Source organism: Stegostoma tigrinum, chromosome 45 (assembly GCF_030684315.1).
Source record: "Stegostoma tigrinum isolate sSteTig4 chromosome 45, sSteTig4.hap1, whole genome shotgun sequence".
NCBI classification, from domain to species: Eukaryota; Metazoa; Chordata; class Chondrichthyes; order Orectolobiformes; family Stegostomatidae; genus Stegostoma; species Stegostoma tigrinum.
The window spans coordinates 14,597,848-14,625,776 of NC_081398.1; the positions used below are offsets into that span (position 1 = coordinate 14,597,848).

Sequence of the window (27,929 nt, forward strand, 5' to 3'; positions counted from 1 at the left end):
GAATCCATTGCCAAGGATGATATTTCTAAATTCCTGGAAGTGCAGGGTCAGATTAGAACAAGTCAGCATAGATTTAGTAAGGGGAGGTCGTGCCTGACAAACCTGTTAGAATTCTTTGAAGTGGTAACAAGTAGATTAGACCTTAGACCTAGGAAACCCAGTGGATGTTATCTATGTAGACTTCCAAAAGGCCTTTGATAAGGTGTCTCACGGGAGGCTGCTGAGCAAGGTGAGGGCCCATGGTGTTCGAGTTGGGCTACTGGCTTGGATTGAGGATTGCCTGTCTGACAGAAGGCTCTTTTTCGGAAAGGCAACTGGGTGACGAGTGGTGTCCTGCAGGGTTCAGTGTTGGGGGCCACGGCCGTTCGCTTTATATATTGATGAAGGGGCATGAAGGTGCAGTTTGCTGATGATAGGTGGACAGGCAGGTAGTACTGAGGAGGTTAGTACTGAGGAGGTGGGGAGGCTGCAGAAAGATGTAGACAGTTTTAGGAGAGTGGTCCAGGAAATGGCTGATGAAATTCAACGTGAGCAAATGCAAGGTTTTGCACTTTGGAAAAAAAGAATACAGGCATGGACTATTTTCTAAACAGTGAGAAAATTTGCAAATCAGAAGTACAAAGGGATCTGGGAGTGTTGGTCCAGGATTCTCTAAAGGTTAACTCGCAGGTACAGTCCGTAATTAAGAAAGTGAATGTAATGTTGTCGTTTATCTCAAGAGCGTTGGAATATAAAAGCAGTGATGTGCTTCTGAGACTTTATAAAGCTCTAGTTAGGCCCCATTCAGAATACTGTGTCCAATTCCAATTTTGGGCCCTACACCTCAGGAAGAACAAAGTGACACACAAAGTGACACACAAAGTGACACACAAAGTGACACACAAAGTGACACACAAAGTGACACACAAAGTGACACACAAAGTGACACACAAAGTGACACACAAAGTGACACACAAAGTGACACACAAAGTGACACACAAAGTGACACACAAAGTGACACACGAGAGGTTGTAGGAGATCAGTACCACCAGGCACTGGGTGGCCACAAATCCAGCCCATGGATGGAAGGTTATCCTCCTTATCCTTTTCTTCCATGGAGGGGCTGGGGCTGGGGCTGTGCTGCAAGCTGGGAACACCTGCCAGTTACTTGTGGTTCTGGGTAGAGCAGTTGCTGTACCAGGCCACTGCACACCCAGGCAGTATGCTTCAACACTACACACCTGTAGAAGCTGGTTGGTGTAAGAACCTTATGGACATCCCAAATTTCCCAAGCGGCACAAGGGAGAGGAGGCATTGTGCCTTCCTGACTGTTGCATTTACTTGGTCAGTCCAGGACAGGTCATTGTGGTTAATGCCACACCAAGAGTAACTTTCTGCTAGCAGGGGAGGGAGGGGAGGGTGCACAGCATCTAGTTGCAAAGGGCAGCATGAGACCAAGGTCATGCAGTTGTGAAATTAGTCCAGATTGAGTAATGGACTTAAGGGCAGAAGCAGAGATTTAGTCAACAAGCAGGAGTCTGACATGGGACCAGGCATGCTGTGGGCCTGTTACATCATTAAGACCTGCAACAAGGTTGGGAAGGGGGTGGGGTCACACTCAACTGGGTGACTGGACTAGATGTGAGCCATGACCAACCTCAAAAGCACCTAAGGTCTGACCTCAAATTGTCAACAAAAGAGTCACCAGACAACTGAAGGTAAAAAGATAGTGGAGAGGTGCCCTCACTAGTTTGATTCACAAACATTTACACTTGCGTTTATAGTGCAAAAAAAAACCTTTCCAATTCCCTGGTGCTCAAACTGAAGGCCAACTGGATTTGAATTTCAAGTAGGAGAATACTGAATTTGATTTGAGACCTGAAGCTTGCTGTGCAAAGGGATATTGAAGTTGAACCACTCGGTTACAGAACCAAGGAGTCAGAAAACCTTTCAGACCAGTCTATTGGGGGGGGGGTGAAAGCTTAGTGCTGTTAAAAAGGCAATAAAACAGTGGATCACCAGCCTTTTGTTTGGAATTTAGGGAAGAATTAAAACTCCATTATGTACCAGTGAACTCAGCTACTCAAATACTATTTAAAACAAAATTGTGACATTTGTTTTTAGCAGGAGCTGTGGTGAGTGAGTGAAGGGAAACCTTGATTAATTTCATTTGAGAGCTGGAAATGAGAATGTCATAGCCTAAGGTATGTGAACATTCACAGTACAACACCAAGGGAGGGACATGTTAGACTTTAATAATAGAACCAGTAACTTGAGACTTGAACAATGATTGCTCTAGTGCCTCAACAATCAGACCCCTCCAAGTGGAGGCTCAACCTGGTACATACCATGCTGTGCCCCCCCCACATGGGTAGAGAAGACAGTGCAGGAAGGTGTGGTGTGCCAGAAACATTGAACCTTAACTGAAGGCATTAAGATGCTAAAGACATGGACAACCCCAGAAGCCAAGATCTGTAACCCTGCCACATGCAGGGAAAGACTGGAAGTTGAGGTGCCATACCTTGAGACAGTAGGAAAGGCTGAATAGATGACCCACTGTAGCCTTGTGCTAGAGGTGGCCAATACTGGTCAAGACCATGGGCCCCGTAGCATTAGACTCATCCTAGAGTATTGCTGTCACTATGGTGAAGTTAGATACAAGAAATCTTCCTGGATAATTGGCTTGAAGTGAGCCCTAGTTGTGTCAAACATGGCCACTGGAGGAGAGAAACCATGAATGGGTCATTATGGTAAACTGCTCATGGGACCAGTTTGAAACAAGATAGTCACTCACCTCTTCTCATGGACCAAGGCTATAATTTTAGCCTGAATCCAGCATTTGGGAAAGTGCCTGGAAGGTCCCTCCAATAAGATGGCACACATTTTAAAAAGGAACCCCATGTTTAGGTACAACTCTAACATGGGGAAAAGGACTGCTGATACTTGCAGCTTAGACACTACTACATGGGCTCCTTCCCCTTCAAGGGAAACCTAATTACCACCACTACAATCAATTTGAAGTCAGGACATTTGCTAATGTACATCTATTCAGCAACATTGTGCTCCAATACTGGAAAAGCTCATCCTAGGGACAACATCCAATGTGGCTGAGCAACACATTTAAATAGTGTTGTGGTATAGTCAAGGGACTTATTGCTATAAAACACTGGTCTATTACAGCAACCATGTTAGTTCAGAGGCTAGGAATTCTGACAAACAGCTAGTTCATTCATTGAACCTCTCCACAAGCCTTAGGGTAGCAGTTGATTCCTGAAGGGCAAAATTAAGTTCTGAACTAGCTACAGCCTGGGGTCCTACTGAATTACACACACCCCACCCCTGCAAGAGATGTCAGACTTGAAGGACTGTACTTGTGTTCTGTTCTAGGACAGAAGGGTGGGGGAGGAAAAGATTGAATAATAACTTAGTGCCTCTGCTCATTAGATGATCTGAAGTCACTGACCAGCATGGAGCTGCAGGAGGGAGGGATGCCTGCTATTAGTCTGGGACAGCAAGGTCACCATATAGCCTACATGTGGTCAAGTTCAACTTATTCCAAATCCTACTAGATACTAATTGGAGTAGGTGGTAACTGCTTGTTGCATTGATACAAAGGGAGGGTCAGTGAAACAGTATCACTAATCCAGAACACCATGATTAGTGTTTGGAAGTAGCTGAAATACTGGTCAATTGGTGAAGTTGAGTTAGACTAGCACAGATGGTGCAGCTCTGACTAAGACGAGGTAAAGTTGTTCTTACCTAGTCTAGCAAGAAAGATGCCACTCTAGATCCACAGCTGGAGGTCCCAACTCAGCCTCCTAGAGCAGGTGGTGGCTGGTCTTACTGATTTGTGGAAGGAAGATTGTTGAGAAAATGTTTTGCCAGAGGCTACTTGGTCCTTTTAAGGAAGCTCCCATCACAACTTGTGGTCCTAGACTCTGGCTAATCTTAATGTGGCAAGTAAAGAGTTAGATCCAGCATCTTGGAGAAGATGTTTACTAATTCATGAAAGGGAACACTAGTGATAAAGAGTGCTAAAAAAGGTGGAAGCCAACAAGGAATAGTCTGCCAAAGTGACACTCACCATTCCCAGCTAGATGGAAACCACAAGTACAGAATACTCAAGTACAAAACACTTGCAGATTTACTTTGTTCTTTATTCATGTGTTCAGTAGCATCTGGATTTTATAGCATAAGCTAGAGCCAGAAGCAAGAGACTGCTCACTATAGCAATTCCAATAGCAGTTAATGTCACCCGAAACAGCTTCCAGTGAGGTCCTGGGAGAGAGAACAAAAAAGTCAGATCTGCAGGAAGGGTGAATGTTCACAACATGACCCATCTTTGGTCAGTACACATTAATAATGGCAATAGATACTTGGTCAGTGGCATTTTGACTAGGCCATCAGCCAGAGGCTTCAGAACATCCTTTTGCTTGAAAGCCTGCCTACTTGAAATAGTGAGTTTACCCTACCAAGTCACAAAGCAATGAATTGTCAGGTGAATTAGTAGAAGTCAAGTTTTAGCCTTACCAGTGGTCTCATGTGGAGACTGACTCATTCCTGGGGAAAGGATGTTGATAGGGCCTGAGGATACAGCACCATGCAGCTCTCTGGTTGAGTGCGAGATTGTGTGGCCTGAGGATAAAGAGAAATAAAAGCCAAGTTGAGGATGAGTAGTCAATACCATTAGAAAGAGCTGCTAGACCTGCCAAGCATAGCAGCTTTGCTTGGTTCATTTCCCCTCCTACCCCCACAGGAGGGGGGGTAGTTTAAGCTTACCATTCAGAAGTTTGCCAAAACTAGGAGAAACCTTGGCTCCTTGAACACAACCTATTTTGGGTGGGGGGGGGGTTGTACCCCTGACTGAAGTTAAAATGCCACTTATTTTGGGTAGATGCAGACTTGTGAATGAAGTCATATCCAGTCTGAAACCATGTGCAGGTTCTAAAGCATGCAGAACCTGCTTGCAAGGTCACTGCTAGTCTGCAGGAAACTGGTGATATGCAGTCATTAGGGCAGAGAGACTGCCATTAGGATGGACTAGGTGCCAAGTGGCATTACCCATTTCTACCTAATGACACTCCATAAGAGTGATTAAACAGTGGAAGGGCAAGTGTAACTAGTTGATTGGTACCTTACCTCCCTTTTTGCTGGGAGAACATATCCTTCTGCATGATGATTCTTCATTACTCAGGTCACAAACTGCTACATTGCAGTGGAAATACACCTGGTGGGAGGGTGGAAAGGGAAAGGCCACTGAATAAGCACATTGTTAAAGCTTCTCAGCAGCTTAGCTGACTGGTCCAATGCTTACCAGACCCTCCAATCCAGAGTTATTGGAGACAAGGGTCTTGACTTCAAACCTCTTCAGAGAGGAAGGGTTCTTCACATCCTTCGTGATAACTGGGAGGAAGGTGCTCATGTAGGTCTCCATGTGGTTTGCACAGCTAGAGGGAGAAGTACATCTGAGTGTAACATGCAGACTGAAAATACCTTTGCCCCATTTGGGGGTATGTCTTGTACCAAATTGATAATGGAGTTGAATTAGTGATGGATTAAAATTGCTCAAGCTAAGTTCAGATCTAGTTGATTGAAAGGGTTGAAGACCAAGTTCATGGTTATGACATCTCATTGAGATTCCTGGAGGAATGAGGTTGACTCACTGCTTAAAGTTTTGGAACAGCACAACCTTGAAGATAGAGTTAAGTTTAGGTAGGAGTCTGAGTTACAGGGCAGTTAAGCATTTGAGGGAGACAGAACTGACAAGATTGCTAATCCATTGTTGTACACTGGAGTAGACTCAGGTTGTGGGAAGGGTAACCTATATCCATTTAGGTTGGTATCTGCTGAATAAGCAGATGACTACTGATCCTTGTGCAGTGTTAGCTAGTTTAACACTAATCCTAGTGAATGTTAGATTCTTAGCCCTTTAGATGCTCTGGCAACATGTTACTTGGGGTTGACAGGCACTGATCTGTATTCTTGGAAAGTCAATAAAAGTGTTTGGCTTTAAGAGTTGGAACAATGAAGCACCTTGCATGAATGCAGCCAGCTCAGACCAGGACTTTACCTTTAGTCTTTGCAGGACAGAATCTGGTGTTTAGAAGCTAAACTGGAGGAGTTGCGATTATGCATGAGAAACTTTGCTAGGGTGTTAAATGTTTGTTCCAATACAGTGGAATGGGTACTATTTCTCCCCTTAAACCAACTGGGGATTATTCCCATTCTTGGAGGATCTGGAAGAGTTTAAGAGTCTTTGACCAGTTGAATGGCATTTGGAACACAGCACTAAGTGTTTAAGCTTGGACTGTCTAATCCTGGTGATTTGTGGTTGTCTGATCTGTTTTACTGCAGTGTTGTAGTAGTCACTTACCCATCCACAATAATATCCCATTGTGGCTGTCCAGCCAGCTCCTCAGATGGTGTTGCCCAGCAGTTTTCCAAGAACAATTCAACATTGGGATTTGGGTTGTACAGCTCAATCTCAAAATAGAGAGATTGGTTCAAGTGAAAAGGTACTGGGTAATCTTCATCCTTGTAGAAAGTGGTGTAGGACAAGTCTGACAAGATGGATCAAGTGGAACATGTTAGACAAGTACAGCAAGTTGAAATCATGCAAGACTGTTGGGATCAAAGTGGGCCTGCAATCTATTGCAGTGACCACAAGGCTGATGATCACAGGGTTGAAGGCCCAATAGTTGATTCTTATGACTAAGATTCTTGGGATTGTTAATGCAGTAATTTGACAATATAGGAGAGTGATTTAAGGGTCAGGCACCAAGGATGTACTTGGCTCAAGGCAATTTGCTTGTTTTAAGCAAGAAGAGTATGGATAGGATTAAGGATGTTTGTGGGGAATGGCTGAGGATTGAGAGTCACTCACTAAAGTGTGACCCAAACCATCCCCACTTGATTTTGTGGGGCAGGTTATCTAACCCATACTAAGTGGTTCCAATCCACCTAACTGGCACATTGAAGATGCCAAAGTGCCTAGAGGAAACCTGGGCAGGTAGGTGTGGAGGCAAACCCAGGTCCCTGATGCTGAGACATCAATACCACCCACCTCTGGCCAATGCTAGTGTTTACCAAGATAAAAGTTGTAGTTGAGTTTGTAAAGAGTCCCCTAACCAACCCCAATACCTCTGGCCAGCCTTGCATGTAGTTTCAGAGTGTTCTCTTCACCTGAAAGGAGAAAAATCAGGTAATTGGATGCAAATGAATGAGTTTAAAATAAGGGGCAAGAGGCCAATTTCCTTACTTTTCAGGGGAAATCTGACCAGTGGTACACCATCAGGAAGTTGGAATCCTACAGGGATATGTCCAAACCGTGCTTGGATGGTCAGGGTCTCATTGATTGGGTAGCGACAGAGGATAGTCAACCTAGAGAGATGAGGATGAGCTGTTACCAGCAGCTTTCTGGTAAGAGGTAGTGCATTAGCATGCCTTTGCTTAACAATTCATCTAATCTCCTGCCCCAGTTTTAGTGAAGCACAAGGGTGTGTTATAGACAGTGATGATGAGTCTTACCTGTAGTCAGGATCTCTGGTTATTATGGGAAAGTTGATTGGGATGGCCTCTCTCAAGTACAAGATCTCATTCTCATAGATGATGAAATCCTGTGAGATCTGGATTAGAGATAATGTTCAGATGTCAGAACAAATGCATTTTCTGGAATACATGCTAGAACAAAAGAGATCCCCTTGATTCAGACAGGTTCTCATAGGTAGGAATATTAGGAGTGGAGCTGCTGCAAGACTTACTACCAGTAAGCAATCTAGAGTAGAAGACAGACTTGTAACCAGGAGGGGAATGGGCAGCTATAGAAACCAGCTCAAGGCAAAACACTGATGCCAGGTTAAAATAGTGGCATGGCTTGACAATTGTCATTAGAGGTACAGCTATTGGAGTGCTGTGTTGTAGCTGGACAGAAGCCTGGTTTGGCCATATCCAGAGTATGGAGTCCAGTTCTGGTCACCTCATTATGAGGAGGTGGAAGCATTAGAAGTGGTGCAGAGGTGGTTTACCAGGATGTTGCCTGGTACAGAAGGAAGGTCATAAGGAAAAGATTGAGCCAGGGTTCTTCAAGAATGAAGAGAAGGTGACTTGATAGAGGTGTACAAAGTGATCAGAGGCATGGAAAGTCTCTAGCTGTCCATTCTCTGGGGGGGGGGGTGGAGGCAGCATAGTTTAAGTGAGTAGAGGTAGATAATGAGGAGACAGGTAGGTTTTGGAATGCATCTCTGTAGAGGGTAGTGGAATTAGCCTCAATAGGGGCATTTAAGTGCCTGATAGATAAGCAGGTGGATAGTACAAGATAGGGGTGGGGATAGATAGGCTTCATGTCAAGGTTCACCACAATAGTACAGGCCCTCCAGCCCACAGTGTTCTACTGGACAAGGCCAAGTTGTAGGCATTAGGCCACTTATCAGATACAAGTCAGAAGTTTGGGCAGGTTAGGTGTAGTGCTGCTGTGTTCAATTTTCACATTGAATGAGTTCTAAAAGTCTTGCCTGAAACACTCTACCCAAGATATGGTGATGCAAGGACTTGAGCAGCCCCATGATCCTATGGAATCATGGCAATTTGTGTTGCTACAGCTGTTGTATTGTTTAAGCTAGTACTTCCCACTGCATCTAGGAGTGGATTTGGAGGCTTGATGACTCCACTTAGTAGTGGAGTCTGGACAGAACTGGAGCTCTTGGGGCTGAGTCAACACCAAACTGACTTAGAGGACAGAAATGTTTTAGAGAGGTCATTTACCCTTCCAGTGGTTCCACAGGAGTTGATATCAAACACAAAGAGTGCCTTTGTTGCATCTTTTTCTTTGGGCCCACATTTGGGATCTCTCAGCACCAGCTTGCTAAGATTGAGCTCCGGAAGGGTGGCTGATGGCTTGACAGTGATGGCCACAGTACCATTTTGGAAGCACACTGGAACAGAGATTGAACAGGTTGTCTTTTTTGCACTGACTAATATAGTCTGATTGTATCATGTTTCCCCATTCTATGAATTAAACCCTTCAGTGTTAAAGCTTTTCTTTAACAAAGAAACTGGACAGACCCAACATGTTACATAATTGCTCAGACCTTGATTTTACAAGAATTGAAGTAAAAGCTTAGTGAGGCTGCTGTAGCACTACATCCTGCCATTCAGACTTCTTACCCAATACTTCTTGGGGGACGAAGAAGTTGCATTGGACTGAGAAGCTACTGTAAACCTTCAGTGTCTTGTTGTCCTTAAGCGTGAAGTCAATCCTTGCTTGCAATTCATGTAGAGAAACTTCCTGAAGAGCATACAGTTAATGTGATTTAGCTGGAGGAACAGTGACTGAGAGCCAATGTGATGTTTTAAGATTTAAATGAGTACCTCGTGAACAACTCCTGGAGAAGAGAAGGGAACTTCCAAGGAAAAGTGTGTACCATTCTCTATGGCCATGTAACTGTACATTTGAGCTAGTTCATAAGTCAGAGGCTCATCAGCTACATAAGGAAGCCAGTAGTGATCCAGATTACCATGTTTCAGGAGCAGGTAGAAAGTATTATTAAGACAGTGTCCTGACATAACTGGCAGCACTGGAAGAAATAGGAGATATTAGTGCTAGAGATACTGGTGGTCAGAATGTAACAGATGTAGAAAATCAATTGCATATTCCTGCCTGCTGGCCAATTTAAAAGAGTTGGCCTATTGTGAATCTGGTTGTGTGTAAACCAGACTCAAAGGAACAAATTCCCTTCCAACAGGGAGCCAGATGGGTTTAAGCCATTGCTAGTGGTCAAGTTGAAATTGACTTTGCATGCTTCTGAACCCCTGGACACATCCTAGGATTTGTTAGGAATGTTGGAATTGCAGCTTGCAATAGCTGCAAATATGGGAATTGTCATCCAATTGGGAACAAGAGGACAATAATGTTTCATCCTAGTTTGAACCTGATCTGTGTTCATTATGTTAATCTACATTAAACATGGCTTATGAACTTTAGACAGGAGGGAAACCACCCAGCTACTCACCAACATCAGGCACATCATGTGTTACCACCACTGGTATAGTGAAGGTCTCATTGTCTGGTATTGTAGCAAAGTTTAAAGTAATGTTCATTGTGTATCTTCTGATGTCATCATACAGGTACTAGGAGTATTAAAACAGGAACATAGCTCAGAACTATGTCAGGGTAAAGAAGCAGGCCCACATGTTTGCAGTGAGAACATTAGATCAGTCAATTTGCAGGGGAGTAGGTGAGGTGCTCTGGATGAGAAGTGGAGCAGGGAGGATGTACTGTAGATTGTAGTATTTGATGAAGTGTCAGCTTAGTTGACAGGCTGACTTGTAACTCAGCTGCATGCTAATCTATTCATGCCAAAGTATTGGCCCACTTGGCCAGTAGTTGATGCTACAAAGAACAGAGCTAGGGCCTCAGTTATTTGTAATAGGGACATGGGTGCCTGAGTTTGCTATACTTGTCAATAAGCTAGTGGATTGTGGGAAAGAGAGTTTATTGCATCTGTAATAGAAAAGATGACTGCAGGTCTGACATACCAGGATCTCAGTGCCCCTAGTGAGGGTTGAAAGGGAGCGTACAGGGTTATGGCAAGAAACAGCCTTGGAGAAGTTATGCTTGTTTATATAGTGGAGGCAATGACTGGCCTGGTGTGCAGAGTATTACTTTAAGGTGAAAAATTGGAAGCATTTCATACTCAACACTAGATACCCAATGGGTGGGTTTTGAGAAAGTTAGCTATGCTGGAGTTTAAGGGGGTGAGGTTTGATGTGATTAGAGCAGGGGGTCTTGATGGCCCACAAGAGATCTAGAACCAGCTTACACCTATTTGAGTCAATTAAGTTTAGTCTGAGATTCAGCCATTTTAAAGAGGTACAGAATGGCTACTGTTGCTGTTCTTAGCAAGAATTGATCAGCTGGGCAATCATTGGTTCAGGGGTTGGGGTGAAGGTGATGAATCTGGTTATTTGTTTGGTCAGGATCTCAGTGACATCCTGATGAGGGTCAGAGGGCTACTTTGGCTCATTAGTTCTATAGTTGTGAAAAGCCACCTATTAGGTCAGATAGTAGGAACTGCAGATGTGTTCATCCTGCTCTACACCCATCAGGTCAAGTAGCAGGAAGGCTGCTATTTTGGGCCTAGACCCTTTCAGAAGGGGCTAGGCCCAAAATGTCAGCCTTGTTCACCTAGCTCGACACCTTAAACCATTAAGGCAGTTGCTAGCACTTGGCCCTATAGCCTTTTGGCTAATATGCACTTGCAAGTGCCTCTTTGAGAAAGTTAACCCCAACCACTGGCAGCAAGTCTGGGATTCCCATGGCCTCAAAGTGAAAACATTCACTTAGGCCTTCAGTACCCTAGTCACTGGCTTGCCTAGTGACATTTCTTCCTGTCTACCCTAGACAAGCTCAAGTTTGAGGATTTGTTGCCTACTGTTCCAGGGATCTGGTCTCAAACTCAGCTTCTTGGGCAGCATTTGTGCTAGTTCTCCTTTGCATTGTCTAGTGCAATTTAAACCTCCTATTGAGTTAGAACTGCACATGTTGTCTTATTCCTCCAAAGGAGTTCTATAATAAGCATAACTTGGTCATTATGGCTCAGGTTATGAGCCATTTTACATGAAACTGGTAATTAGTTATGCCAAAGTCAGATGTGCACAGTTCACATAAAGTGATTCCCTGCTCTAGGAGGTATTGCTTAGTCAAGCCAGATCTCGATTTATTTCAAAATTTGGGGGGGTCCTCATGGAGTGAAGTACTCTGCAACTTTGTTAATGGATGGAAAGGATCATAGAGGCAGATCAGGTGATGTGATGCCTGGCAAATATCATTATGTGTAAGAGCAATTACAGACATTAGAAATTACCTGCTGTTTTATGAATGGAGCCCCAACATCCACCACAATAGTGAAGGCCATGGTATCATTAGGATAAACAGTTGGGTAAATGTTGTAGCCATGTTTCTTCAAGTCATTGACAGAGAGATTCTTGCCAGCCACTGAAATGGCCACTAGCTCCACATCAGGAAGAAATAGCCCCACTGTGATGTTGAAGTGTTCCTTAGTATGGGTAGGATCAGCATCTAGAAAATATGAACACCATCTTGAAGAGGTAGATTTTTTGGCTGACAAAGTCCTTGCTTGCTCCAAGATAATCTGAAGCTATGTATATAGTCAGGGATAGAGCCATGTTGGAGTCTCAAACTGCTTGGGAACAATGGACCCTCTCCCACAAGTACAAGGAGTTGGTGGGGCAGAATTTTGTTAGATGTTTAGTCAGTGTTACAGGAAGACTGCAATGCTGGGGTGGGGGGGTGCATGCAGCTTTCAATTAAAGCTAGAGAAAGCTCCTTTCAGCCTGTGTGGCAGAGATCCTAGAGTTCTCAAAGTTCAGGGAGCTCTTGGTTTATGAACCTCAGACTAGGATACTAAGACTGCAAAGTCAGCCATTGAAGTGTTGCTCACAAGTTAACTATTCTAGCTTTGAAATCATTAAGCCTAAAGTTTGAAAATTGCAGGTGACTTACCAATGGCATGTGGAATTTTTGGTATGAAGGGAGTTGAAACTAGGCGATACACCCTATGCTGGGTCATTTCTTGTAGGTGATCCAGCCACTGATGTTCCAGAAGCAAGTGGATGGAATAGATGACCCCATAGGTGTTGTTCATGACATGGCTCTGGAGGGAAGAATGAACTGTATGAGAGATCAAGCAGAATAAGTCAAGATGGACTAGCTAATGCACCAGTTGTGCTTACTAGGCACATTTAAGGGACTTCACTGGCCTGGAGCCAGAGTGGTAAAAAGGAAATACATAGTGTTTGCACCATACAATTTAAAGAGTTTGAGTTGTGATCAGGTTAGTTGTTCAATGACTAACAGCTTAGTATTTGAGTTTGATGGCAGGAAGTCAAAGCCCTTTTAGGGCAAGTCTGGTAGAAGGCAGGTGCTCTAGACAACCATATTGTTCTAACAGATGAGGGGGATGCCTGAATACCAACTTGTCTACCTTCAAGATCTTGTGATACTGCAGGTTAAAGCTGCCATTTTCTAGAACTGGAGCCCTTAATGATTAGTATATAATATCTTTGTTTACTCAGTAATATTCAGTAGTCTAGGATGGCTGCTTTTTGACCTAGCATGGAGATAAAATTTAGTGCTTGAGTGGGTAGCACACACCCTTAAGGGGGAATCAGACTAGTCTGTGTTGCTGAACATTAGGTGCCACCACCAGGTGGAAGGGGAAAGTCAGCCAAGAGTAAGAAATAAAGACATGCTCAACAGAAATCCAGGTCTGTGGAAATTGTAATCTGTCTAACCCTGCAGTGGTGCTACACTTGTGACAACTACAAGTTTGGATCATGCTCTTGGTAACAAGACAGTTTAATTTCTAAAGGCCACATACCTTACTCCAGCCTCCTACTGCTCCAACTGGGATGACAATGGCAATGACAGAATCATTGATATGCAAGTCATAACCCCTCCTCTGAAGAGACTCATCATCTAGAAATTTCCCTTCTACACCCATGGTTATCATGTCAGCAGTGATATTGGCTGGGAACACTAGTGGCTCCAAAATCCTGGGTGTGGGCCAAACCAGCTTGCTGTCTTTCAAGATTCCATGACCTAAAGAAGAAAGATACTTAATTGCAAATTGTGGCCAAGTTTAGTATTTAAGTCAGTTACCTACAGCAGGGGGGTGGTCAGCCAGAGGCTTGATGGTCTAGTGATGAAGCAGACAGACCAAGAACTTACCAATTGGACAAGCAGTAGAGCTGTCAACTAGTAGGATCAGCCATCTTTGCTTGTAGAAGACTGTCGCCTTAATGCTTTCGACTGGCATGTTGTCAATCTTAGGAAGAGGACAAACAAAGTTAGAAGCTTGCACAAGCATTAGAAGGTATCCTTGTGCTTTCAGGCAGTTAGATGAATCAGCACCCATTACTTAGAGGAAACACTGCTCTTCAACAGATTGAAGTTTGACTGCAGCAAGGGTTGACTCAGGAAGAAGCTTGAGTCAAGCTCAATTCTGATGGATACAGATTTAATTAGGTGACCAGACCCAACCAAAGGGTGCTGGCCCATATTGAATAGTGACTAGTTCTGTACTTTCCATGTTGTAGGGCCATTTTCTAACAAAGGCTTTAGAAAGTGTGGACCATGTTGAATGTGGGTACAAGTTCATGATTGTACTCAGGTTAGTGGGCAGATTGTTGGCAATTAGAAAGACAGGCAACTTGATGAGCTGAGTGGGCTATTCTGCTCATAAGGTATTTGAGCAATCAAAGCTAGCACTCCATGTTGAAGAACCAGAACTAGTTACACTTCAAAAGTGGAGTGAGACACCACAAGTGACTGTCATCTGACTGATGATGATTGTTGCCCCAGTGATCTGATTTTTGAAGTTCTCGGTATGCAAACCACTTACCATTATTATGCTGGATTCAGTGGAATTGTAAGGAGCACGGAACACAACTCTGGAAGCAGTTGTATTAACCCCATAGCCAAGGGAATGGGCTTCTGTGGTGGTCATAGTCTTCAGCTGCAGATTCTCCCCCTCACCCACTTGGAATACAATCTGCCACACTGATGTTATAGCCTCTTGAGCCTGGAACAGAGTTCTGGATTAGATCTTATTGATACAAGTGCCTGTAAGCTTGCTCTAAAACTGAGTCAGATGATTGTCAAGAGTGTTAAGAAGAATTGATCTATTTGTTATTGTGGCTAACTATGTGAATCACATGATTTCAGCCCCAGGGTACCCAGTGAGTAGTTAGAGGTTAGAATTCTAATAGTGTTTGTCCTTCACCTGTAATTAGGACCCTATACTGTTTTGGCTTGATAGGAATTCTCACTGGTTGAAAAGTGAACCAGGGCCATGTATTTAAAGAGCTAATCAAGTATAGACAAGGCCCTTAGGCTCAAGTCTGCACTAAGGTGGCTAGAACCAAGTGCCCTGATCCTAGTTTCTGGCACTGTCCTACAACAGGACATCTCTACAGGGAGTTACTGTTATCTTTCAAGTAAGATGCAGAGTGTAGAGCTGTAGGAGAAGGGTCTAGGCCTGAAAACAGCTTGTGCACTCCCAAGATGCTGCTTGGCCTGTGATGTTCCTCTAGTGGAAAGATTCAAATTAGAGGGAATTGAATTGTCCATTGGAGAGTTAATAAAACATTAACTTAGGTTAGAGTCCTACAGTGAGGAAACAGGCCCTTCAGCCCAACAAGTCCATACTGCCCTTTTGAAGCAACCCATAACCCACACACCCCTAAACACTATGGGTAATTTAGCATGGCCAATCCACCTAGCCTGCACATCTTTGGACTGTGGGAAGAAACCCATGCAGACATAGGGAGAGTGTGCAAACTCCACAGACAGACACCTAAGGCTGGAATTGAACCTGGGTCCCTGCTGCTGTGATGCTGCAGTGCTAACCACTGCTGTTAATTTTAAGTCAGCTAGTGAGAGAAGACAAAGTTCTGGCTTACTCTTGGTTGTTTCTAGAGGGGAACTTACTGCTGGAATAACTGCTTCCCAATCTTCAGATTCCATTTGCTCTTCAGCAATACCAGGGAACAATCTCCTGACAGATACCTATTTGGGAAAAAGGTCAGGTTTTATAGTTCAGTTGAGCAACAATCCATGAGGTTATGCTAGTCAGTTCATGTGACTAGAGGGTGATGTCAGGGAGCTTGTATTTGATTAGTTACAAGTACCTTCAGGTCTAGAAGAAAGCTCCAAGGAAACATCTTCACTGAATTAGATTCCATGGGAATTCATGAGGTTTGAAGTGAGGTAGTATGGAGCAGGACTAATGGGGGTATGTTTTGGGACTTGCAAGCCCAAGAGATCAGCTCTAAGTGATTAGGGCAGAGTCCCAAATTTGAACAGCACTGAGGGTACCCCTACACCAGGTAGGTGAATTTCACCAATTTCTCCAGATATCCCTGGAATCAATGCTGGCCTAGCCAGAAACACCCACGTCCTTTGTATTAGAGGGCTGTCTGTATGATGGGAAGAGAAGCCCAGATGCTAATAGCTATTGGGTACATGGCTGGGTTATGCTGTAGTCTATATTAGACTTGGAGAGACATATCCCATCAGATGGGGACTTGATACAACATCTGGCCATACAGTTGCAGGCCAATACCACAACATTAGGAATCTTACCTCCATGTAGTTTTCTTCACAAACTATTTCTCTTGAGCTCCAGTGATAGCCAAGTCCACAGGTCATTGAGAAATTAGAAGTGGAGTATTGATGAGGAACAAACTGGTTCTCAACATTCAAGTGCATGGTTAATGTAAAGGTATCATCATTCTAGAATGAAGTGAATATAAACAGGTAGTGTTTAAGTGCTAGGCTGGTCAACCTGAAGGTTTGCTTATAAAAAGCAATTTGATATGTTATCAAGTTTAGTTGGTTTGCACGATACAAGCATGCTGCACTTTACATCTATGTAGTCCACCATGCCATTGACTTTGCATGGAGGACAAGACAGGTAAGGTGTAGAGTTGGATGCCAAGCAGCAGGAAGGCTGGCATTTTGGGCCTTGGCCCTTCAGAAAGGGTGTCAAGGCCTAGAGTGCTGGCCTTCCTGCTCTGTACCTTATAGCAGGGACAGCAGATGCTGAAGAAGCATATGACGACAGGAGAGACTCCTTAGACTTCAAGTTTGAAGGAAACTGAGCTCGTCAACTCTGGTCTTAGTTGCAAGTGACCTTGAAACTAAGGAGAAGCATCAAGTGGGACATGAAATTTAGATTGTGAAGAAACTGAAGGTTTTAATGACAGTGAAGGGCCAATGCAGACAGACATTCCCAAATCCAAGTGGGATGTTGGTGTAATGAGTGCTTGACTCATTCACTTGGAGTGAAGAGACCCTTTATGTAATCTGGGTAGCTATACTTGAGCAGCAAGGCTTGCTAAAGAGGCAAAATGTTTCAGTTGACAGCCATGTTGTGGTTAGGTACCTTCAGCTAACCACAATACATTAGACTCAGCTCCAAGAGACCAAATTGATACAAAGACAAAGTTAAATATTTCACCCCTTGAAAAATTGTAGAGCAAGGCATATTACATTGCTTGTCCGAAAGCAAAGGAGACCAGATGTTACCCAGCTCCAAATACCTCGAGTAGTGGTAGGTTACTCACATCATTCTGAACCAGACAGGCAAGGAATGAAACCCTGATCTCAAGATTTCCCCATTTATCTGAAGTGACAGTGAAGCCACATGTCGCTGCAAACCGGGGTGTCAGTGGGATCTTGACTCGAGAATCATCTGTTAGGAGGATGATCATAATAGGAATCAACATTCCTACTAGTAGATGCAAGGTAAGACAATTTAGACCATGTTAAGTGAAATCATGCAACTATTCCATTATCACACCATAGATGGTCAGACTGACATTAAGGGATTTTGTTTCCAGGTACCTTTCCCACTCAAGTTCCAACTCAGTAAATACTGATACTGAGATGATCAGGTGTAGAGGCTCTATTAGTGATCCAGAGATCTTGCACAATCTCTCTACAACTTGACTTTAGCACTCTGACCAAATGCATTGTTCTCCTTTCTAGGAAAGAAAGCTAGAGCTTTCTAAAAGCTTAGTTTGGCTACATTTAGAATGTTCAATTCTGGTTGCTACTACCAGGAGGGTGGCAGCTTTGGAGAGGGCACAGGAAAGACTTGCTAGGATGTTGCCTGGTGTGGTGGGCATTACTTGTGAGGAGAGGCAGAAAGTTGGGTTGTTCTCACTGGAATGAGAGGTCTACAAAGTGACAGGCATGGACAGAGAAGTTTAAACTGCACCCCCCCCCCCACACACTGTAATCTTTGAGTGCCTAAAGTTAAGCCAAGTGTAGGTTTAGTGACACTACATTCTTGTGTTGGAGTTATCCTTCCAGAGGCCCCAATGGCACTGCACCCCCCCCCCCCCCCCCCCCCTGATATTTAGGGTTAAAGAAACAGTTCACCTTTTAAAGGTGTCATTTGACAACTTATTGCCCTGGAGCTAATCCAACTTTGGGGAACTCACCACTTGCATCAATACTCCAGTTTCTTCCCAAGAGAAAGCTTCTATCAATCCAGATGTAGAAGTAACGATCACGACATTCTTTTTGTATGGTTCCTTTAGAGGGGAAGAGGATAGATACATTGATCAAGTCAGACAATAGGGTGAGGTGACTACTCCACCAGGAGTCAGAGCAAGGTCAGGTTGAAAGCAGGCATGAGACGTACTGAGATTGCTGACATTCTTGGGGCTCTGGGGCAGGGTGGAGAAGCAAGAGGGAAAGTGGGTGCTTTGGTGGTTCAAACTGGTGACAAGTCTGGAGTCAGGATGTCACATACAGCATACCATAGAAAGCCACATGTTGGTATTTTGGCCTAATCTCATAGGGGAGTCATTAAGATGAGTTAGTATGAAGGCCCAGTTCTTAAGTGCAGAAAAGACTATTTGGCCCAGGGCCAGCTATTCTCTCCCCCCCACAAAGTCTGACTCAGCCACAGAGATGGCATTATCTTGAGGATAAGAATACAGTTTAGAGCTGGATGAACACAACAGGCCAAATAGTAGGGAAGCTAATGTTTTGGGCCTCAACCCTTCTGAGGGTGAAGGCCTTGTAGGTGGCCTATTTTGGGGGAGGTAGTCATATGGTGAACAATGAGACTTGCCAGGGAAACCAACTGTAATTGCAGACAATACAAGTTAAGGAATACTTAGAGCATGTCACAAGTATGTGGGCCACTTAAATGCAGACATTTACCATATTCTCTCAGTATGGGAATGTTTAAAAAGGTTAAGAATTAAATTCTTGGAAGAGTTGCCAAGTTCCACTGTTGAGAGGATATGGTGGTGATAGTGTTTGTGGAGTACAAACAAGCCAGCTTATTGGCTGTATGCCTAGGAGTGCAGGAACAAGGCATCTCACTGCCTTTAGAAGTCTGACACCTGTATTGGAAGTCCTGTGCAGTTTCATTCCTTATGAAGAGGAAGGCACTTGCCATGGAGACAGCACAACAGTTCACTAAGTTGGAGTAGCAGATCAGTGGCTACTTTATAATGAGGCAAATACATGGAATCTGCCAGTGATAGGTTAACAAGGCAACTCAGACCTCAAGAACATGTTTACAGGCTGGACAAGAGAGATGCTCCTCAGCCTTGGTAAGGGAGCCATGAACTAGAGAACCTCCAGCTAAGTGTTTGGCCCTGTTAGAGCTGAGGTGCAGAATCCACTCACTTCAGGTCAGATCAATTTTTGGAATTCTCTCACTTGACCAAAGACCACTGGTTATGGTCAAGATTTAAGGACTTCATTAATCCAATTATGTCCAAGAAATTCCTTTTTAAAAGGAAAGTCTGGTTGATTGCTTAAGCAAGCGGTCTCCACATAAAGTGGAGAGCTGGATGAACACAGCAGGCCCAGCAGCAGAGGAGCACAAAAGCTAGCTTTTTCATCCAGCTCCACACCTTGTTATCTCAGATTCTCTAGCATCTGCAGTTCCCATTATCTCTAGTGGTCTCCATATGCTTTGTGTTTAAAACAAAAAGCACATGGAGACTAGCTCAGACTTGTGCAGCTAAAGGCTTCACTTTAGTTTGGCAAAGCCACAGGGACTGGGAAGTTGTGATGCATGGGGTAGGTTAAGTCAGGGCCAGGACTGCAACTGCTGAGAAAAACCAGACTCCACTAAAGAGAGGAGAGTACTGCAGATAGGATGTTTAAATATTTGCAGAGTCAAAGAGTATTAATGCTCCTCCCTTGAGAGGAGTTAAAATTAGATCAAGAGCAGCTTCAGAGGTCATCAATAGCCCCTGAAGATGCTTTAACCCAGGCATTCATCTTGGTCTTGTCTGGCAGATGAAAAGTATTCCAAAAACAGAATTATGGCTTACCAGGGGGTGGGTCTGTTTTCACTTGTGTGGGCAACACTGCCAGGAGCAACATCAATCTAATGGAGAGAAAGAGCAATTAACTCAGGTTAACATAGACCAGAGTAGAGATCAAGCAGAGGTGATTAAAAAAAACACACAACTACTTACCCTAAAAGATGAGAATCCATGGTGCTAGTCTCCCCAGAAAAGCAACCAAACCAGCTGGCCCCACACACACAACTACTGCTCAGCACAGGAAAAACCAGCCAACAAAGCATAGTTTTGACTGAGCAACCCCTCTGCTATTTAAACACATTTGACTACAATTGAGCGAACGATGAGCCCTCCCTAATTGGTGTTGGGTAACTGGCCTTCAGTGTAGGCTTCATTCATTGGCCTACATCAAATGGGCCAATTGTGACGATGCTATGGCTTTCAGAGATGTATTTTGTCCTGGGTTTTTTTTTGAAGAGAGGTTTTCAAACTGAGGTGCACTGTTGTCCATTTGAATCCAATAAATAAAGATTGTGAGGCCTTGGGTTTTTTTTTTCAAGTTGGAACAAAAGAAGCACCTTGAATGGATGGGGTCAAGCTCCCCTGGAATCACTACTTTTAGTTTTAGTTTTCAGTAGCGGTTGCTGGGGTCTTGAAGCTGGGTTTGGAAGCTGCAGTACATCTCTCCCTGCTACTCTCTCTCAGAGTTTTCTCTTGATGGATATATATTAATACATATGTATATTTTTGGGGTGTTTGGGCTGTCCATAACAGAGTACAGGGCTGCTCGTCTCCCCATGTCACCTGAAAGAGCCAGCAACATTGATAACATAATTTTTTCCTGGGAAATTCACAACAACTGCAAGAACCAAGCCACAACCTTAAAGCGGCCACGTGGAGCAGTGGTAGTGTCCCTACCTCTAGGCTAGAAAACCAGGTTGAAGCTCCAGTTGCTCTACAAGTGTGCCATAACATCTCTGAACAGGTTGACCAGAAAATATTACAAACAGGAACGTTGGGAACAGTTAGGAAAATGATTGGAGCGCTATCGGTGATATGGGTTTGAATTCCCTTATTGTCTGTGGCAGCTCACAGAGGCCTTGTCTCCACAGCTGACCCCACACTTGTGGAGTAGTTACTTTCAAAATATACATGATAGATTATCTCTCCATTAGAGAGAGAAGTGATTATGGTTCCTTGTTCACTTAAAAGATGTTGTGGTGCAGTGATAGTGTAACTGGTTCCACACCGAAATGAAAATCTTATTAATACTTGCCCCTGCTTTTCTTAAGAGATGTGAGCAATGAAGGAAAGACCACATGAAATAGGAACAGGAGTAGGCTCTTTTGTCCCCTTGACCCTGTTCCACCATTCAATAGAGACAGAGTAGGACCCCTGAAAAATCAATGAAGTTGTCTTTGTATTGAACCTCCGGAGTTGGGAGAGATATTAAATTAATATTTCACTGTTTTATATGTACTATTAAGAAAGATATGGAGGCTAGAGAACTCAGGGAAATAAATATTGATGTTTTGAAACAGTTCACATTTCCAGAAGAGAAAACTTAGAAAAGGATGTTTTAGGGAACATAATGATAGATGAATCTCCAGGACCCAAATGAGTGTGTCCCAGGACATGTGGGAAGTTATAGAGGAAATTGTGGGAGCCCTTACAGAAATATTAGTATCATCACTAAACACAGGTGAAGTAGCAATGGGCTTGATGGTGGCTAATGTTGTGCTCTTATTTAAGAAAGTCTGTAAGGAGGAGCCTGAGACCGATAGACCTGTGAGTCTGATATTAGTGGTGGGTAAGTTGTTGGAGGTGATTCTGCAAGATAGGATTTATATGCATTTGGAGAGGCAAGGGCTGATTTGGGATGGTCAGCATGGCTTTGTGTCTCAATAACTTGATTAAATTTTTTAATGAAGTAACCATAAAGATTGATGAGGGCAGATTTGACAAGATTCTGCATGGTAGACTAACTACTAAAGATGGATCACATGGGATTCAGGGTGGGCTTGCCCATTAGATACATAATTGGCTTAATGGTAGGAGACAGTGAGCAGTAATGGAGGGTTGTATTTCGGACTGGAGGCCTGTGACCTGCGGTGTTCCAAAGGGATTGGTACCGGCTTCACTTTTGTTTGTCACTTATGTAAATTATTTGGATGAAAATATAGGGGATGTGATTAGTAAGTTCGCACCAAAACTGGTAGTATAGTGAATAGTGAAGAAGGTCATCTAAGATTACAAAGAGATCTGGATCAATGGGGTCAATGGGCTGAGGAGGGGCAGATGGAGTTTAATTTGGATAAATATGAAGTACTGCATTTTGAGAAAACAAACAAGAGCAGCACTTATGCAATTAAAAGAAGGGCCTTAGGAGGTGTTGTAGAACAGAAAGACTTAGGGGTTCAGGCACAAAATTTTTGGAGATTTGTATCACAGGTCGATGGGGTGGTTAAGACCTTTGAATGTAGGAGTCAGGACAGCATGTTGGGGCTGTGCAGTATGTTGACGAGGCCTCTTCAGGACTACTGTGTGTCGTTCTGGTCACCCTGTTATGGGAAGGATGTTATTAAACTGGGGAGGGTATATAAAAGATATAAAAGAGAAAAGAAAAAGCTACATCAGTAAAAGCTTTCGCATCTTTCCCTCTACAATAACTTTTGGCCACAGTAGTTAGTTTCTAAAGCATAACCAGTGGTCAATTTAACACCCATTTACTGTGTGTGAAGGTCAGTTTCAAACTGGGCTGTGTTACTGCAATTAGCCTCAGTTCACTTTAGCAGGGCATATCATGCAGGTGACAGGGATGTCAGGAGATACAAATTCTTAAAAAAGAACAATTTGTATGTATTCACAGTGCACAGTGGGTGAAAGGGAATGATTCAGTCCTGTCAGATTGATTGATTTTATTGTCATGTGTACCGAAATACAGTGAAAAGCTTTGTTTACGAGCGGTACAGGCAGATCACAGCAAGCAAAGGATATACAGATCAAAAAGACTTAGAGGCAGGCAGATTACAATGCAGGTTATAGTATTTGAGGCTGGAGTTCATTCAACAGTCTGTTAATGGCCAGAAAGAAGCTGCTCCTGAACCTGCTTGTGCATGTGTTCAGGCTTCTGTATCTTCTGCCTGATGGAAGAGGTTGTAGGAGATCTTTACTGGGATGTGATGGGTCTTTGATGATGTTGGCCGTCTTCCACAGCAGCGAGCCCTGTAAATGGAGTCCATGGATGGAAGGTTGGCTTCCGTGTTGGCCTGGGCTATGTACACCACCTTCTGTAGTTTCTTACGGTCCTGGGCACAGCAGTTGCTATACCAGGCCATTATGCACCCAGACAGTATGTTTTCAATGCTGCATCTGTAGTAGTTGGTGTAGGACCTTATGGACATGCCAAATTTCCTGAGCTGCAGGAGGGAGAAGAGATGTTGTCGTGCCTTCTTGACTGTCACAGTTACATGGGAAGTCCAGGACAGGTTGTCGGTTATCATCATTCCGAGAAACTTGAAGCTCTGCATCCACTCAACCTCAGTTCCACTGATATAGATAGGGGTGTATTCTCCTCCTTTCTTTCTGAGTCAATGATCAGTTCTTTAGTTTTGTCAACATTGGGAGACAGGTTGTTTTCATTGCATCGCATCACCAAGCCCTCTATCTCCCTTCTGTATTTTTGATTCATTATTGTTAGATATCTGTCCCACTATGGTGGTGTCGTCAGCAAACTTGTAGATGGCGTTCGTTCAGAATTTGGCAACACAGTCATAGGTGTACAGGGAGTACAATAGGCAGCTGAGGACCCATCCTTGGGGGAGGAGCTCCAGCGTTGAGTGTTACTGTGGAGGAGGTACAGTTACTGATCCTCACTGATTGCAGTCTGTGGGTCAGAAAGCAGATGATCCAGTTGCAGAGGGTGGAGCTGAGACCAAGATCACACTGTTTTGAGATCAGTTTGGAGTGGTTAACAGTGTAAAAGGCAGAGCTGTCGTCAAAGAGCAGGAGTCTGACGTAGGTGAGATAGTAGGAACTGCAGATGCTGGAGCATCTGAGATAACATTTCTGAAGAAGGGTCTAGGCCCGAAACGTCAGCCTTCCTGCTCCTCTGATGCTGCTTGGCCTGCCGTGTTCATCCAACTTCACACCTTGTTATGTCTGACATAGGTGTCTTTGTTATCCAAATGTTCCAGGGATGAGTGCAGGGCTAGGGATATGGTATCCTCTGTGGATCTGTCATGTCAATATGCAAATTGTAGGGGATCAAGGCAGGTTGGGAGACTGGAGTTGATGTGGACCATGAGCAGCCTCTTGAAGTGCTTCATGATTATTGAGGTCAGAGCCACTGGGCAGTAGTCATTAAAGTACACTGCGTGTGTTTTCTTAGGTTTAAGGTGGTCTTCTTGAAGCAGGTGGGGATTTTGGTTTGTAGGAGGGAGAGGTTGAAGATGTCAGTAGGTCCACACAGGATCTGACTGCTCGGCCGGGGTCACCTCTGGGCCCGTCACTTTCCTTGGGCTGACTCCTGGGAAGATTGATCTGATGTCTGAAGCGGTGACAGGGGGAACAGGTATGTCCGGGGCTGTCGGGGCAGGCATTGCAGCGCTGGTGGTATTCTGCACAAACCGAGCATAGAAAGCATCGAGTGTGTCAAAAAGGGATGTGTCTTTTTCTGCTATCTTGCTCTGCTTCACTTTGTAACCCGTAATGTTGTTTAGGCCTTGCCAATCTGTTTAGAACATAGAACATTACAGCACAGTACAGGCCCTTCGGCCCTCGATGTTGTGCCGACCTGTCGTACCGATCTGAAGCCCATCTAACCTACACTATTCCATGTACGTCCATATGCTTATCCAATGTTTGGCAGGTCTGGGCCTCTAACTAGGTCCGGTGCTGCCTCCTGGCCTCTCTGATGGCTTTGCCGAGGTCATATCTGGATTTTCTGTCTTGGGCTGGGTCACCCGACTTGAATGCTGCTCATCTAGTCTTCGGTAGGGAGTGAATTTCCTGGTTCATCCAAGGTTTACTGTTGGTGAACACTCGGATTGACTTCTGTGGCACACAGTCCTCCAAGCATTTGTCAATGAAGTCTGTGACGGCGGGGGTGTACTCATCTAGATGTTCCACTGATCACTTCAACACAGTCCAGCCCACTGAGTCCAAGCAGTCCCAGAGATAGTCTTCCACTCCTTTGGGCCAGCACTGTACTTCATTTTGTGAAGGACTCTCCTGTTTCAGCTTCTGATTGCAAGCTGGGAGGAGGAACACGCGCTGCGATCGCACTTTCCAAAGTGTGAGCGGGGTGGGAGCAGCAGGTGTCTTTGATGGTTGTGTAGCAGTGGCCCAGAACGTTGGGGCAGGAGATGTGTTGGGGGTATTTTGGCATCACCTGCTTGAGGTGTCAGCCACAATGAATAGGGCCGTGGGGTGTTTTGTCACTGGTGTGTTTGTGGTGGTGTAAGTCATGTCTGGGGAATTCTTGGGGTGGTGTGTAGACACTGCTGGCTGGTACAGTACAGCCCTGTGTGAGTTGTAAGTGTTGTTTTCCTACTCCAGTTACAACTGGCTGACCTGAAGATGAGCCCGAGGCTGTTATTCTCACTTTCGGGGTTCCTACTTCTTGTGTTGACATTGTCTCCAGAGCGTCCCCTCTGGGTCATGCCAAAGTACAGTAACTTTCTGTCGTTTGCAATATCAGCATGATAACTGAGATGCAGATTCCTCCCATGTAGTTACAGCAGTTTGGTACAGGATTTTTAATAACACTATTCAGTTACTCCATGTGAATGGGTTTCGAACCCAGGAAGAGGTGTTACAAAAGGAAGTATTAGATATTGTAATTTCCCCATTGATTGAGCAGATCCTAGGAGTCAGACGTCTTCAGAGGCAATTCTACTGACTGCAAGCTGTTGTTCCATCGAAACCCCAAAGCATTGTCTCATCGATGCTTATTCAATATAGTCAATCCAGGTAAATGGCTTGCACAGTTTGTCTGGTCTGATCCAATGCGCTGTAGTAGTATTGATCCAAGGACCGGTAGGTCCAATTTAAAGTACCATCTGCTCCAGTGGTCAGTAGTAACAGGTTGATTAGAAAAATAGGTTAAATAAAAACATTTAAAATAAATCTGACAGTGAATTCTGCAAGCTTCCTGGCTTTGGATCCCTTCCCAGCATGCCAATCACTTACTCTCTCTGCTAATCACTTGGCCAACGTTCCTGTTCTGTTGGCCAATGTTGCTTTCAGTATCACAAAACAGCTGTTATTTTATTGTAGGGGGATACTGTGTGTGTGTGTGTGTCAGGGTCAGTTCCTGTATATCACCAGTCTTGACAGCAAGCAAAAAGGAAAGCAAAACATCGCAAATACTGGAGAACTGAAATCAGCACTGAGGATGCTGGATGAACTCAGTGTGCCTGCAGGTTCTATTTTAAATGGATTACATCCCACTTCTTTTCTCACTCTGCCAAATCCCCATCCCTTTCCCAAAGCCCCAACCCCAGTATCTTGTGGTAGAGCTGGATGAACACATCAGAGGAGCAGGAAGGCTGACGTTTCAGGCCGACACCCTTCATCAGAAATGGGGGAGGGGAAGGGGGGTCTGAAAAAAATAGGGAGAGAGGGGGAGGTGGATCGAAGATGGATAGAGGAAAAGAGAGGTGGAGAGGAGACAGACAGATCAAAGTGGTGGGGATGGAGCCTGTAGAGGTGAGTGTAGGTGGGGAGGTAGGTTTGAAACGGATCAGTCCAGGGAGGACAGACAGGTCAAGGTTAGTAGGTCAAGGATGAGGTTAGTAGGTAGGAGAGGTTAGTAGGTAGGTAGGGGGTGGGAGGAAGGACAGGTTAGGGAGGCGGGGACGAGCTGGGCTGGTTTTGGGATGCAGTAGGGAGGGGGGAGATTTTGAAGCTTGTGAAGTCCACATTGATACCATTGGGCTGCAGGGTTCCCAAGTGGAATATGAGTCACTGTTCCTGCAACCTTCGGGTAGCATCATTGTGGCACTGCAGGAGGCCCAGGATGGACCTGTTGTCTGAGGAATGGGAAGTGGAGTTGAAATGGTTTGTGACTGGGAGATGCAGTTGTTTAGTGCAAACTGAGCATAGGTGTTCTGCAAAGCGGTCCCCAAGCCTCCGCTTGGTTTCCCCAATGTAGAGGAGGCCACAACAGGAATATACCACATTAGCAGATGTGCAGGTGAACATCTGCTTAATGTGGAAAGTCTTCTTGGGGCCTAGGATAGGGGTGAGGGAGGAGGTGTAGGGGCAGGTGTAGCACTTCCTGCAGTTGCAGGGAAAAATGCTGGGTGTGGTGGGGCTAGAGGCGAGTGTGGAGCAGACAAGGGAGTCCTAGAGAGAGTGGTCACTTGGAAAGCAGATAAGGGTGGGGAGGGAAAAATGTCTTTGATGGTGGGGTCGGATTGCAGATGGCGGCAGTGTCGGACGATGATGTGTAGGATCCGGAGGTTGGTGGGGTGGTACATGAGGACGAGGGGGATTCTGTTTTGGTTGTTATTGCAGGGAGGGCCTGTGAGCGACGAGTTGCGGGAAATGCGGGAGACACGGTCGAGCTCGTTCTCAACAGAGCTGACCTATTTTCTTACTCCGACTATTCACGCCTATTTTGCATCCAGGTCTCTCCTTATCACCATTTTTGCTCCTTTTGTCTTTTGCTCTGTGCACCATCTGTTCAAAAACAGAGTCCTGGAGAAACTCAGCAGGTCTGGCAGCATCTGTGGAGACAAACTGGTATAACATTTTGAGTCTGAAATGACATCATCAGAAAGGAACAAGAGTTTTTGGATTTGAGGGGTTAACTCTGTTTCTCTGTCCACAGATACTGTGAGCTTGTGCATCACTTTGTAGTTTGATTAACCTGTAACATGCCTTACTGATCATACACCCAGTGAATGGGAATTGGCAGCTCTTCTTGATCAAAGTCACACTCAGTAGCTGCACCTGAAATTAAAGCAGAAAGCAGACTCTTCTGATGAAGAGTCACCAGACCTGAAACATTAACTTTGCTTTCTCGTTCCACAGATATTACCAGAACCTGTTGAGTTTTGCCAACAATTTCTGTTTTTGCTTCA

General features: G+C 44.4%; 1 protein-coding gene across 1 annotated transcript in view; it reads right to left on the bottom strand.

The window, feature by feature from the left end:
• LOC125448686 (uncharacterized) overlaps nucleotides 1–27,929 on the bottom strand; it is a 43,777-nt gene that overhangs the window by 13,470 nt on the left and 2,378 nt on the right. Inside the window, exons 2-24 of the mRNA XM_059642690.1 lie at nucleotides 24,319–24,458; nucleotides 19,867–19,922; nucleotides 18,007–18,099; nucleotides 17,125–17,252; nucleotides 16,142–16,291; nucleotides 15,488–15,565; nucleotides 14,400–14,579; nucleotides 13,727–13,823; nucleotides 13,377–13,597; nucleotides 12,500–12,650; nucleotides 11,841–12,055; nucleotides 9,987–10,104; nucleotides 9,346–9,551; nucleotides 9,142–9,262; nucleotides 8,740–8,909; nucleotides 7,507–7,604; nucleotides 7,223–7,359; nucleotides 7,120–7,164; nucleotides 6,353–6,539; nucleotides 4,534–4,614; nucleotides 4,205–4,257; nucleotides 4,064–4,072; nucleotides 2,774–2,894 (exon numbers count right to left, since the gene is read on the bottom strand). Of these exons, the coding sequence (XP_059498673.1) occupies nucleotides 2,774–2,894; nucleotides 4,064–4,072; nucleotides 4,205–4,257; nucleotides 4,534–4,614; nucleotides 6,353–6,539; nucleotides 7,120–7,164; nucleotides 7,223–7,359; nucleotides 7,507–7,604; nucleotides 8,740–8,909; nucleotides 9,142–9,262; nucleotides 9,346–9,551; nucleotides 9,987–10,104; nucleotides 11,841–12,055; nucleotides 12,500–12,650; nucleotides 13,377–13,597; nucleotides 13,727–13,823; nucleotides 14,400–14,579; nucleotides 15,488–15,565; nucleotides 16,142–16,291; nucleotides 17,125–17,252; nucleotides 18,007–18,099; nucleotides 19,867–19,922; nucleotides 24,319–24,458 (2,855 nt within the window). The remainder of the gene's footprint in view (nucleotides 1–2,773; nucleotides 2,895–4,063; nucleotides 4,073–4,204; nucleotides 4,258–4,533; nucleotides 4,615–6,352; nucleotides 6,540–7,119; nucleotides 7,165–7,222; nucleotides 7,360–7,506; nucleotides 7,605–8,739; nucleotides 8,910–9,141; nucleotides 9,263–9,345; nucleotides 9,552–9,986; nucleotides 10,105–11,840; nucleotides 12,056–12,499; nucleotides 12,651–13,376; nucleotides 13,598–13,726; nucleotides 13,824–14,399; nucleotides 14,580–15,487; nucleotides 15,566–16,141; nucleotides 16,292–17,124; nucleotides 17,253–18,006; nucleotides 18,100–19,866; nucleotides 19,923–24,318; nucleotides 24,459–27,929) is intronic.